The sequence below is a fragment of the Lonchura striata genome, chromosome 1A (genome assembly GCF_050655825.1).
Source record: "Lonchura striata isolate lonStrDom1 chromosome 1A, ASM5065582v1, whole genome shotgun sequence".
In the NCBI taxonomy this organism is placed as follows: domain Eukaryota; kingdom Metazoa; phylum Chordata; class Aves; order Passeriformes; family Estrildidae; genus Lonchura; species Lonchura striata.
In genome coordinates, this window is record NC_140741.1 from 52,195,479 (window position 1) to 52,210,016 (window position 14,538).

Here is a 14,538-nt window from a genome sequence, read left to right on the forward strand (position 1 = left end):
AGAGGGAGACACATGAGTATTTCTAAATGAGAGGCGAAGAACCCCAGTTAGAACCCACAGTAAAAGATGCTATGGGTAGCATAGAAAAATAAATTTCTGTAACATTCCCTCAATTAGTTGAGATATAGCCCCAAAAGTAGCAGTAGAAATGTCACACCTCTCAAAGCTGGTCCTACATCCCATGCCTAAAAGAATTATTCTCTATTTCAAAAGCTATAGTAAATGTATACCACTATACCATATTTATGTACAATGTGATTTATGCCATTGGAAATATGGCTTGTTAAGCATATGAATTTGAATCTTGGTTTTTAGATATGCTTATTAAAATATGTTTTCAACAGTGGATAAAAGTCATATAGTGCAATGACTTTTCATTCAAATTAAGGTATCTTACAAGTGTTTTAATCTGTAGTTCCTAGTGCTCCCAGGGATATTGTTTTTTCCAATGTGCAATCAACAAGTGTGACCTTGCATTGGAGATCACCAAAATCTATCCTTGGCTACTTTCAAAACTACAAGATTACCACACAGCTACAATCCATCCACTGCAGTGACTGGGAAGCTATGGAATGTATTGAATATGAGAAGCACCAGTATTTATATGAAAATGTCATGGATGACTGGATAGAAGACACAGTGTATGGACTGAAAAAATACAGATGGTACAGATTTGCTGTTGCTGCCAGTACGAGTGTTGGTTATGGCAGTTCTTCACCTTGGATTTCAACTCAAACCCTTCCTGGCTGTAAGTAAGGATGTCTGCTGTGTCTCATTGATGCTATAGCAATGTGATATTCATCTAAATAACAGGAAATCTTGTTAGAAGTTATTTCTTCATAGACCTAAAATACTGGTGAAGTCAAAAAGGATTTATAGCAACTCTTGACATATGAGATACAGATGTGTATATATATGTACAGATATAAATTGTGTGGTAGCTATACCTTACACAGACTGATATGTCAATTTATTTTGTGTACTCTTTTATATTTACTGCTTACCCAACAGCATTTCAGACTACTACACGTGTAGACATGGTAAGTCTGAATTTTTGCTAATGTGAGTTGATATGCCAATTTTCAATACAATTTCACCTGTGGGGTGTGCCAAAGAAAAAGGTATTTTTTTTTAATTCTTTGACTCAAAATCTGTTCATTAAGTTGTAATATTTTCCTGAAATTCTGTGTGGTTTTGGCAGTGGAATTTAAGCAGTAGTTTCAGAGCAATTAAGATTTCTTTCCAAAACCATATCCATCTACAGAGTTTACTAATCAGAGTAGCCATGTAACATGTAAAGGATTGCCATGACACATAACTCTCATGCCTCAGCTGAGGATTTAAGTTTCCAAGCAAGAGAAGCAGTAGTTGTCATAAATAAGTCAGCATTAAATATCTGAGAGAAGAGGACATGAAACATAAATTATTTAGGCAGTTGTCATGGGAATATATGGCCTTCCTTACAAGTTTGCAGCCATCCTAGGCCAGAGAATATCTGAGACCTGGCCTCTGAAGAACTGAGAATCACCATGGATTGCCTGACTTAATCACTCTTTCAGTCATTTCCCCTTTCAAAGTAATAGTAATATTAGAGCCACCAGGTACTTAAACAGCTGTGTACAAAGGACTACTCAGTGGTCCAGATATTTACCTTGTCCTGCTCATGTTTTTATAATCATGTGATGTGAACACAGGAGGCTTTGGGTGCTGTTGTAGTAAGCATCATAACAGCCTGATTTTTTATAAAACTCAGAAGTAGTAATTTGAATTGAGAAGTTCCCAACTGAGCAGCAGAGTCATTTTCATGTGCACTTACTTTCTTTGTCCAGTGACTCATGGGGAACCTCTGCCTGTAAATCAATGCAACATTTTAAATTAAAGAGAAGGAAAAAAACCCAACAAACCCAAATGGAGCAGAAAATAGATAACAGAAGTTCTGCACAACTTGAGCAACTCTTGAGCCAGCTGATCTGGGGAGATTTCTTACTATTAAATTGATAGAACTCAGTTGCTGATGTATGCAAATACTTTTCAAAAATGGTTGCTGAGTTTACAGAAGTTAGGGATTTAAACTGGAAGGAAAAGCAGATAATGAAAACATATAATTGCATAAGTTAGGATACTTTTTATTATTTCTTCTTCAGACAGTGATGATTTGCTTTAAGAGAGAGCTAGTTTCCTATCCAGTCCCACTGAGAAGATGGTAGTTAAAATATAAACATCTTAATAGACTGCATAAACCCTTTTCATGCCAATTCAGTGTCTTCTCAGCAAAAGTGGTGGTGTCGAAGGTATAAAAACTCTTAACAGTTCTTCCAGCCCAAGTGTCTGGGGCTGCTAACCTGTATCTGTGGTGATGGAAGTAGGCAGTGATGAATTTCCTGTGAGTTAAACTGGTGACACATCAGGAGATAAGCTGCCTATAAAGGACACTGCTGTGGAGTCAAGGAAGCATAGGCATTATTCCAAATGTCATGTCTGGGCACTGGTCATTTCCCTGGGCAATCAGCTGAGGAGGAAAAAAAAGACGAAGGTGATATGACACATGTAGGTAGCCAGCTGGCTTCTGCTTCAGCAGTGCTGGGAGCCTCCATGAGCAGTGGCTGATCTTAAGCAAGGGCAGGTTTCTTGGTACCTCATACTTTTCAAAGCCTAGGTTTTAAAATTACTGTTAAAAATCCCCATAGTTCTGCTCTTTCTTTTACAAAGGTTATGGCCTCTATCAGGAAAGAGAAATTCAGAATGCACCGAGCAGATCCAGCACTCTGGGCAGACTTGTAAAGTGTATTCAGAAAACAGGTGTTGATCTCCCTTTCCTTCCCCTCATGAACAGGGCCAAGCATCCTCTGGATTAGCCTGCTGATACACAGCCAATATACATGGTCTGTTAGGGCTTAAGAGTGTTTAGCTGCTATGTAAAATACCCTGAGTACTTAGCCCATAAAATCAATGGAAGTTGTGTTTGTGCACTTGACGGCAGAAGATAGGCACTGTTCACTTGTTTTTCAAGAAGTGCCTCTGTAGGACATTGTTTCTACCAAAGGTAAGGTTACCTTTGTTGTGAAACAATAGTTAAAGGATTTTTTCTTCATAATTCATTGGGTTCTCAGAAATTTGTCTTTCTCTCAAACCTAAAGAAAATATTCAAGTATTATATTAAGGAGTTTATTTATTATCATATTCAGGAGGAGCATATAAGGTGAAAACAGTTAGACTCATTTCCCAGAATATAAAGAGAAAAAACCTCAATAGCAGAAAATTTACATAAATGAAATCCTAAATATTTTTTACATGTTCTGAGGATGTGATTGTTGTACTAAAGCAGAAATTCCTAGTAATTCTGACTATCCAGTGACTAAGGTGAGGATCTTAGCTGTTTATTTCAGTTGTTCATTATGAAGACAAATGTAAGGCTATAGGAATTATTTTCGAGATTCTTTAACTCATTTGCAAGTTTCAAACAAAAAATAATGGCAGTGTTCTGTACTGAGAGTGGTTCTAGAGTTACTCTGTGAAAATATTACAGATTGTTAGTACAGCCCAGTTCTCACATCACACAGATAAACTGTTCAGCCTTCTGTCTTGCAGATTATACTCACAGGAATTGTCTTACTGTCTCATAAAGTAGTGTGATGGCACCATTATTACTTAACTGATTACTTGCCCAAGAGCCAAATCTATTCTACAAGATTAAATATTTCCATTGTAACTTAGATTTATATAGTTACCAGCACAGAGGATCACAGTTTTGTGTCACAGTAAGGGAAAGGGCAAGAAATGTTTTCCATAGCTATGGAAACTGTTCCTTCACACCCACACTTACCCCAAGTTTCACTATTACATTTTTGAGGAGAATAAGATTGGCTGAATTTAGGTTTTCTGAGAGAAAAATGGTCGTGGAGGGTCAGTGTTAGCTGGCAAATGAAAGACAGTGAGATCACTGACCTCATTTTGGATCTCATACAGTTATACAATGCAAAGCTTTTTGGTAAACTGCCAAGTTCCCCAGTGCCAGGATACACTGAGGTACAAAGGAAAATCCCAGATGTTCAAATGGCCCATGAAGGCCAGGACACAGAAGTATGGGGCAGAGGGTTATGCTTCTCTTTTCAGCGCCTTCTTTCCCAATCCCTGTTGATACCCAGTTGCTTGATATTATTAAATAAATGTTTTTGTGTGATGAAAAGTAATGAGGTTTCACATCTTGTTCTGTGTTCTTTCTACTGGAAAGCTTTGTCTGGGATAACTTGTTTTTCTTTTTTTGTTACATTTCCTCAAAAGTAAACATTTCAAAATAATTATGGGCTAATATAAGCTATAACTGTTTTAAATTACATTAAAATAACCTAGGTGATTAGAAATTAAATAACTGAAGCCCACACTTAATTTTTGCTGGGAAAGGGAAAAAAGGAGCTGATCCTAACCAAACTGACTTTCTGTTAGAAAATTGGAGTATTCAGTCTTACTTTTGAATATTATGCTAAATGATAGACTATCCAGACTTATCTTCAAACTAACACACTTAACTGCTGCCTTAGCATCAGGACACAGATGGATGGGAAAGATGACCCTGACCTCCATAAGACCCACATTCCTGTGCAAGGATAGAAGCATGATAATCAGGAAATGATGGTTATTAGTTACAGAAAATGCATTATTGTGAAAACCAGGAGAAAAGTGCTTATGAGAGGAAGTGATTGGATTATGGGGGAATGAGAGAATAAGACTAGGTCATTTCTCCAGAGTAAATTACTGTGATTTATAAGAAAAAGGGGATAGTGATATCATGGCTTCATATTGACCAGATTCATTTCACAAACAGATCTAAATCAGAATTCAGCAGTTTTCCACTGAATCAAACACAATTTTAAAAAAGATATCTTTTGTAAGACACAAGACATGTCAGATAGCTTTCATTTTGTGCTTTTCTCCCCAGTTATACATGTAATTTCAGAAAAGGTTCCTATATTTTACTATGATTTGGTTAATGTCTGATATTCTACTTTGCATAATTAAAATAAACCATGTATTAATATTTAGACATACTTTAGATAAGTAACTTAAATAAAGCATACTCAATCAAATTTTTTTGCAGATATCTACAAATACATCAAGTATAAACTGCATATGGAACTTAACCATATAAGTAACTGCAGACTGTATAATTTGTAGATGAGATTATGCTTTAAAATTATTTCACACCAACTAATGCTTACCTGCAGAGTCCATTAATTCTATAAAAAACAATGGAAAATTATCTTTGGAAATTTGGTTGGTTTGAAAACTAAGGCCCAAGAAGCTGTATATATATAATTTTATACTGTCTTCCAGAAATTTCCTTTTGCAATAAAGCTGATAAATGTCATTGCCATAGTTACTGGAATCACTGTTTACACTGAAACACTGTTTGGTAACAAGACTGACATGCATTACCTGAAAAATAAAATTTGTGCTTATTCTAATTTTTTGGGACAATTTTGTATTTGTTTTATCTGTTGTAGCTCCCCACTTGACAGCCAGACTTCTCTAAACAATCTCCTCTTTTAAGACCCTCATGTGCACTCACAGTTCATTCAATTACACTCTCCATTCAGTTGTCCCATGCTCTTCAGTATTTTTGGGGACTGCTTCCAATGGTTGAATTTGATCCTGCCTATAAAGTCTTGTATATTCCTGCTAATCCCAGCGCAGGAATCTAATTCCTGTATCCAACATCCTAAACTCATTTTAGTACCTTACCTAATCCCAAATATTTCTATTTTATTCTGCAATGATGGTGCCAAATTTTCACTTCCATAGTGCAAAATTTTATTATTTTCCTCATTAATCTTTCACACATAACTGCAACAGTTACATACTTCTTTACACATTCTTTTCATTTTCCTACCCTGTGTTCTTCCTGAAAAACTAAATAGCCTTGTATACCCTCCATTTTTTTTCCTCATTTAGCCCTCTTACCTAATGATTAATAGTGGCAAACTACATATTCATGTGTTAATCTTGTTTGAGAAAAGAGACTGCATTTTAGGATTAGAATAGGTATGATCCTTTAGAAATTTTTTTATAATGTACTGTTGACTGGTGTGGATATTTTTGTGGTAGATAGAAAAGGGGGCACCATGAAGTCAAGTTCTGGAAATAGGCACAAATATGTTGTTGTTTTTTAATAAGCTGCTCAGTGATAGTTTCCACAGTTGTCTTTTTTTTTTTTGTAGTGCATCCAAAAACAAGGCACCCTGGAGCCAAGTTCTGTGATTATCTACAAATCTGTTGTCATTCTATTCCAAATTTTATTTTCCTGAAATTTGAATGGTTATTATGAAAAAAGTAATATCATTTACTGAGAATTGCTGAGTTGTTATTATGATTTCATTAATTTTCTATTAATTAATAAGAAATAACTAGGTTGATTCACATATCACCTCAACAAATGGAAATTTTAGGGAAATCTCATTTCTTAATGTGAACATTCATGCCCTCTTGCAATTCTTACCACATTTTTTTGTTTGGGTTTTCTGTATTTTTTCAACATGATAAGAATAAATCTAAAGGAAATGTAAAATATTAATTCTACTTGTAATTTATGATACTGCTGGAAATTTTTTCTAGCATGCAGAATTTGATGTCTTTTCACAATTTCTTGTTCTTTGAATGATTCATTTGACATAAACAGATTTATTATACCTGTCTATTTGTATAAATATTTGAATATATTATGCTTGTGTAATGTGAAATACTTATAAAGAACTTGTAATTAAATAACCCTATAATCTCAATTTAAGATTAAGTCGTAGGCAGTCTATACTCTAGAAAAATTGTAGTGGTTACAATAAAAGATGTATTTCTAAACCACATGGTGTGACTTACATACGAAAAAAGGAGAAAAATTATAGTTATTTAAGCAGTGTGTAATCTTAATTGTGTGACAAAATTTTATTTGCAAATCTTTGCTGGCCATTAAAATTATACTGGGTTATTTCTTGTGCACCTTGTTGGCCATGATTCACATAAACATTTTTTTTCTACAGCTCCAGATGCTCCTCCAGAAAATGTGACTGTTTTAGCTACATCTCCTCACAGTATTAATGTCAGTTGGAGTGAACCTGCCATCATTACAGGACCAACGAGCTACCTCATAGATGTTACCTCAGTAAGGCAATCCTGTTTTACTCAGTGGTTATACAGATGTTTGGGGATATCAATACCACAGCAACAGAAATTGCAGGACAGACATAAGTGGGTTGAGAACCATAAAATTGTGTCTATTTCCACAGAAATTCCACATAAGGATTAATTGTACATTTATTCATTTATTCATGGGAACTAAATTAATTGTTTCATATTAAAAATGTGCTAATAAGAGGTCTTGGAGGAAAAAAAGTCTATCTATAAATGTACACAGGAAAACAGTAGCTGAGCTTTGTGGAAGTGGACCTCTTAACCATAATGGCTTTTTCTTCTTCAAAGTAAGGAAAGGTTCATCACAGTGATTTTACAAACCAAAGTGGAGAGCCTAGCAAAAGGAAATTATGTGTACAAATTTACACGGCACCAGAGGGCAAACTTTAAAGTCAAGCTAGATTTCCCACTTTGCACTTGGTGCTCTATCCATCAGATTAGCTGTATTTTGGTAGCACAGTAATAACACTTCTTTCTCCTTGATATTTATAACTAAAAAAAGCTGACATAAGAGAAAAACTCTAGTGGCTTTTCTCTTTTCATTCTCTGCTGCCTGTACAAACTCCTTAAAACCACCATTAATAAACCCCATTTCCTGCCCTGTGGCAAGATAGGCATCTTTCTAAGTTCAAGCATATGAGAAGTAGGATATAGCTCCCATGTTCTGCCAGGAATTATACAAACAGGGCTTTAAGAGAAAATAGGACGTAGTTTACTAGATGCTACCTAGGAAAAGTTGCTGTTTACAGTTTCAAAAATTTTGAATCATTCTGTTAGATAGTAGGAAAAAAATTAAAGTACTTCAAACTATTTAAGGTCTTTAAACAGAAATTTAAGTTTTCTGTGAGACTATGTGTGTGTATTTAATTTTTATGAATCCATCACAAGAATTACAGATCTGCTAATATATTAATGCTGAGATATTTCTGCAATCAAAATGTATAAGGAGATCAGTAAAAAATACCAAATATTTTTAAGCTACTCAGAAAAGTTACAAGAGAGAGTAATGTGTAGTCCTTGAATTTTCTCTTCCTCTAAGTTCACTGTACAACATGCAGAGAGAAATCAGCTCAGTTCTGAACATGCTTACTGCAGCTTCATGGCAGGATGAAGGATGTACAAGGGGAGGACTTACAGTGGTGATTGCTTGGCCCAGTGGGTAGGTCACTAAAAACTACATAGCGAGTTTTATTTCTACTCTAATAAAGTTAGAGTGGAAATGTGAAAAATTCCTGTCATTTTTGACTAAGCAACATTTTAGTGCATCAGTAGGAAAACTTTTCATGTTTTTTATAAAATTTAAAAATTCAGTTTTCAATGGTTGATTTTTTGGGGGTTTAATATTTTATCCATTTGCATTGAAACAATTTCCTCTCTTTCTGTTATTATAAATGATATAATCTCAATCTACACTCTAAAAATATTATAAATACTTTATCAATATAAGTTATAATAAAACTTGTGAAGGATTAACTTGCCAGCATTTGAAAGGAACTTAAAAAACTGTTTCAAATCTTCAGTTTGGAGGATCAGTTTTGTTTTTACAAAGAGAGTTTTTTGGGGTTTTCTTCCAAGTATATTTCAGATAACCAGCTTTATGTTTATGGATTCCCTGTAATTATTGTCCGTAATGTTGTCTGTCTAATGACCAGTAACTACGAGTGCCAGTACTGGAGAATTTCAGTAGACAAACCTATTCCTTCTTTAAGACCAGCAAAGCTGTTCTAGTGTTTTTTGGTAAAATTTTTAGTATATATTTTATTGTCTCAGTGGGAAAGTTTTATGAAGACTCCAAATTCCACAAACTTCCAGTATATATAATTTTACTCATTTTTATTCTCAACTGAGTATCTTTAAATATTTATAAAAATAGCAGCATAGAACAGAGTAATACAGGTTTCTCCTCTGTTATATACTAAATTTTAATAATTAGTATTTATAACTGAATGTATTAGGATTCTGTTTAAATTACTAGAATGTGCCTTGCAGGTTTAAGGATCAGAAAAGCTAAAAACTACTCCATTGTTTTTCCTCCAAGTCATGTTTTAGTTTGCCATACTATAATTCTGAATAAGTATTTCTGAATAAAATATTCCTGGAAATAGATAAGGAAAATGGAACTTAACCTTTAAACTTCATGGAAAATAAAAATACATTTAATGATGCAGGGCTGTGACTTTGCTTTAGCTGTTGGATAAATATTTATAGGCCAGATTTTTGATAAGTCAGGAATAAGAAAATGTTTCAGCTCTTGATGGCCATCCCAGGAAATGAATGTCTGTGTAATTCATCAGAAAGTTTAGTTCAGGTTAATTCTCAGTGGGGAAAAATGCCAATCTGTCAAATAAATGATATGCTTGAGCTATTCTAATGTTTTATCAGCTGCATTTAATACAGATTTTGTTCAGTGGGAAAACTACTGTACAGCTACCTAATTCTCTTTTCAAATTACACAGAGAAGAAAGAATAATAAAAACATTATTAACTGAATCAGTGGGAATATACATAAATACAATTTTGTAAATTATACTTGATGAAACACTAGAAAAGCATCATCCTTTTTTTCCTTTTCCTTGTTTTTGAAGCTACCATTAGAAGTGATTAATTGGATATGAAGTCCAACACTGGAGATTTTTCTACACAACAATAGGTTATTTGAGACGTAAAGATGAGAGGTATCCACGATGTAATCCAATCTGTAGCCTGCTCTAACACAGAAACAAATGTACCTAAAGAATTCCTCAAAAATTATTCATTATCTTTTTCATATAATGTCCAGTGCTGAAAATTGCTCAGCAGATCTCAATATATTATTTTAGCATATAACTAAATTAATAGTCAAGGTTTTAGGTATATCAATGCAGATTGTGTATTTTTTAATTCTAGTTGGGTTTTGTGTAAGTAAAATTTCTATGTTTATATAAATATTCTATGTGTATATAAATTAGTCTATATAAATGTTCTATGTTTATTGTGAACCCTCTAAACAGTGTGTTATCTTCAATTTATTGACATCCTTATTTGTGTTTTGAAGTTATTACTAGTTCCCCTATAATCTACCCATTTTTAAATTAAACCTTAAAGCATTCCAGGTTTTCTAGTGGGAGAATGAATCCTTCCCAATTCTCTCATGAAAAAGAGCTTCTATTCATATATCCAAAGAAGAATTGCACTTTCTGCTGTTGTATCAATATTATATATTGCTGCCCAACTTTCTAATTGTCCTCCAAACAATCTCTGCTATATAGCTACTCATCTTCTGGATCTTTGTCTAGTTTGATGCTTGTTTCAGGTCACTATAATTGCCCAGGCCCAGTGTCTCCAAACTGGTTCATGTTTGCTTGGTGTGAGACCACACCAACCAAAGAGCTCATTCCCTTAACCACAAACTACATGAAGTGCCAGAAAGGCAGCACATGGGTTAGATGGGAGTGTATTCCCAGTACAGCTTTGTACACTTGGTATCCAGAGACTTCTTATGAACCCTTCTATATAATTAGTTAGGAAAGTGAAAGAATAAAACTTAAATAAGATGTTCAAGTAAAAATTTCTTAGTTTTGCTGTTTCAAGACTTGTAACAACTTTCTTTTTATTTTACTGGTTTTTTACAGGTGGATAATGACAACTATAAAGCTCAGTTTTTGAAGACAAATGAGGAAGATACAGTCTTAGAAATTTCTGATTTGAAAGCATTTACGAGGTATTCTGTTGTGATCATTGCCTTTACGGGGGATGTTAATGCTGCACTGCTAGAAGGCAAGGCTAGTTCCCCTGTAATTATCTCCACTTTTGAGGCAGGTTTGTAATTTTTTCTACTTTATACAGATCAAAATTCACAGTTTTTCTTTAATTTGACAAATACATGAGGACTTTGAACACAAGGTGGGCTCTTAATACAGATTTGTCCTCACAATATTTTTTCTTTAATATTTAAAAAGCTGTCAGACAACAAAAAAGGGATGATTATAAATACTAAGTTTTACCTTTAGTTACGCTGGGATCCTATCTTGCTTATATAAAATTTGGATATGTGGAACATGACCAACTAGATTACTTCTATGGCCAATGAAGAGAGAGGTTCTTTCTGTACATTAGCACATATATATGAGATACCTGTCTTAGGCAGGGATGACTCCTTTGTGGACGTATCTGTTAAGAGACTGACGAATATTTCATAAAGCATCCTTGGTTTTGGTGCAAAATTTAAACATAAAAAATTAAGTGAAGTGAATCCTACCATTTATAAGTGGTATCTGTGCAGACTTGAGGACATTATCTGTGTATTCTCTGTGGAAGGAAGTTGCTAGTGAACACCCATAGGAAATTCTGCTTGAGTTAGCTGTTCCACAGATTCTAAACAATTTGGAGAATGAGCCAGATATTAAGGTGACAAAAGTAGATGATGCTGTTAAGTTAGTCAGAGAAATAAAAGAGAAATGAGATGTTAAAGAAAAGTAGATGGGATTTGCATTTGCTTAGAAAACTATAAATAGTAAAAAAATATAAATATGTACATGGGGAAGATTTAGTCCTAACTTTACGTACATACATCATGGTTGTGCTCTGTCTACTCTCTTTGCTGGTTTTGAATTGTTTTCCGTTGTTTAAACAAACAAACAAGAAAAACACTGAAAATATTTTCTCGAGAGGTATTAAAGTTCTGTTTCATTCAAGCTAATTATCACCTGTGAATAAAGCATGCTAACCTTATCTATAGTGGATCTGCTGCAGAACAACTTTTTAGTTACATATTCAAGTTAATGTCAAATTTAAATATACTACACAGTGACTTTATCATTTATTTTTCCTTTGATGTATGAAAAGCCTGGGTCCCTAATTGATATGATATGGTATGTACACACACACACACACACACACACATATATGTGTGTGTATCTCCTATGCTTTAAATAAGATAAATTCTAAGGATTTCATGACCTATTTCTATCCCTGGAAGATGATATGCTCTTTTGCTGTGGAAAAAGATGTAGCTCTGCAGTAACTGGGTCTATTCTAAGACAGATAGCATCCTGTAGTACCCTTTCTGGTAGCCCTTTTCCTTATATAAATATGTGATACATTAGGAGGTGCCATAACTTTAGAGAGGAACAGGGTTTCTTTTCCATCTCATTTCATCTGGTTTGTACAGTTTAGCATATGGCTTAGTTAGGATCAGTTGAGACAGACTTACTCCAGAGAAGCTTCAGTATTTGTTACCTGGTATAAAAAACCTAGGAAATAGGACAACTGCGTCTAAATCCTTGGCTGAGGGAATGTGTTTACCTTCCATCACTTGATTTCACTATTTAGAGGTCACGCCACATACTTGTCTGCTCAGATAGAGCAATAAATATTTAGCTGCCTGGAAAGAATGTTACAGCCTTTTCTTTCAGATAGGGACATTGGGAAAATGATTTATACCTTTGCTGTCTTAAGAATGAGCTACTGGAATCAGCATTTGTCAAGATACTGCCTCCAGGAAAAAGGCATGATTTTGTCTGGGCTTCAGTTAGTGGAAAAATTTTCCTAAAGATTTAGTTGTGATAAGCAGAGAGTCAGGAGCACAGTAGCTTGTTTACATGTTGGGAGGGAACTTGCTGTTAACAGAGGAATACTCCGCTGTTTTCAGAGAGGAGTACTCAACTGAGCCTTGCTTCTTGCTTGTCAACTTGTGCAAGGATTTGTATACCCCAGATGTGTTTCCAGGTATAATGATACTTTCAGGCTTTTCAAATAGATAATCAGAAAAAAATTTTATGAGTAGCCATTACTGAGTGTTATCTAACCATAATTTTAAAAGTTTGTAGCATTCAGTGCCATCATTAAGAAAGGATTTCAGTAGATATTTGACTTTATTGTGTTTATGAATATTTGCACATGCAATAAGTATTTGAGAATTTGTAATAAAATGAAGAAAATATCAATTAAATAATACTGATATACAAAAAATATAATTTGAGTTTTTTGTGTTTTACTCTGATAATAATAGTAGTAAACTGATTAAGTGGGCCATTGAAATATTTATTTCAGTGCCTGAAGACCCACCTAACAACATAACTTTTCAGAAGATACCAGATGAAGTAACAAAATTCCAAGTAACATTTGTGCCACCATCTGAACCAAATGGAAATATTCAAGTGTATCAAGCTATGGTTTACAATGAAGATGACCCTGCTGCCATCCAGATCCACAACCTTAGTGTCATTGAAAAAAAAGATCAGTCAGTCACTGCCATGATAGAAGGACTAAAAGGAGGACATACCTATAATGTCAGCGTAAGAACTGATATATTTTGGAAGCAGGGAGTATTTCCTTTTCCTTGATAAAAGTGTGAGATTAGTTTGAAATTTTGGCTGAATATGAGATTTTTCATGCCAAGAATGTTAGCTAGGGTGCAAAGAAAGGCAAGTGTGAGGAACAAGGGGAGAAATGAACAGGATAAAGTGAGTGGGAGAAGGATGCATCACTAGTCTGGATGACCAGTACTTAGCAAAGCAATTCATGACACATAGTCACAAGCACAGGACTAAAATTCTTTCTTAATTCCAGTACTGGCATTGCTCACTGGACATGAAAGGTCCAGTTCTGCAAGGGGAGCTTGCTAGAACTATGTGCATGAAGTACTTTCAAATAGTCAGAGACTGGGACATGCGAGGAGGAAAGATCATTACCTGCTTACTTCTCTTTTAAGAGCTACATTATAAGCAATGAAGTTTTACCATACGTAGGATTTCAAAGCAATGTAAAGTAAGTTCTAGCCTAGTGTGAGTATCAAAAGGAGTGTTTCGGCATTTATTGTTGCTACAGATATATCCAGAATTGGCCAATATGAAGCTATTACAATACTCATTAAAACAAATGTTTGGTTTTTTTCAGGTGTATGCAATCAATGGTGCTGGTGCAGGGCCAAAAATTCAATTGAAAATAACCATGGATATCAAAGGTATGTCCATAAGTTACATTGTATCTGAAATCTCTATAAAGTCTGAAGAAATTGCTGTTCCATCTATGATTACACTGCTGTGTGCCTTGAGCTATTATTTAGGGGCCACATAATGTAGGAACAGGAATGTATAATTGATCCCCTTGAATTATAGTGTTCAGTTTTGCTGATCATTTACTATTTGTATCCGAATCATACTGTCAAGCAATTGCAGATTCACTGAAATTATCATATCAAGTTCAATATTTTAGTCACCATCAGCAAACAGCTTAGAATATGACATAGAATAGCTAAGTTTGCAGTATCACAGTTGTCAAAATAAAGTCATTGATTGATATTAATTGAAAAATTAAAACTCACTCTTTTTATTGTTTTTTCTTTTAATTGAAAATTATATATGTAGGCATTTATCAGAA

At 34.4% G+C, this 14,538-nt stretch overlaps 1 protein-coding gene across 1 annotated transcript in view; it reads left to right on the forward strand.

Moving 5' to 3' along the window:
• PTPRQ (protein tyrosine phosphatase receptor type Q) overlaps positions 1 to 14,538 on the forward strand; it is a 128,904-nt gene that overhangs the window by 78,676 nt on the left and 35,690 nt on the right. The window contains exons 43-47 of the mRNA XM_085569150.1: positions 416 to 748; positions 7,029 to 7,150; positions 10,791 to 10,977; positions 13,210 to 13,454; positions 14,056 to 14,122. Of these exons, the coding sequence (XP_085425276.1) occupies positions 416 to 748; positions 7,029 to 7,150; positions 10,791 to 10,977; positions 13,210 to 13,454; positions 14,056 to 14,122 (954 nt within the window). The remainder of the gene's footprint in view (positions 1 to 415; positions 749 to 7,028; positions 7,151 to 10,790; positions 10,978 to 13,209; positions 13,455 to 14,055; positions 14,123 to 14,538) is intronic.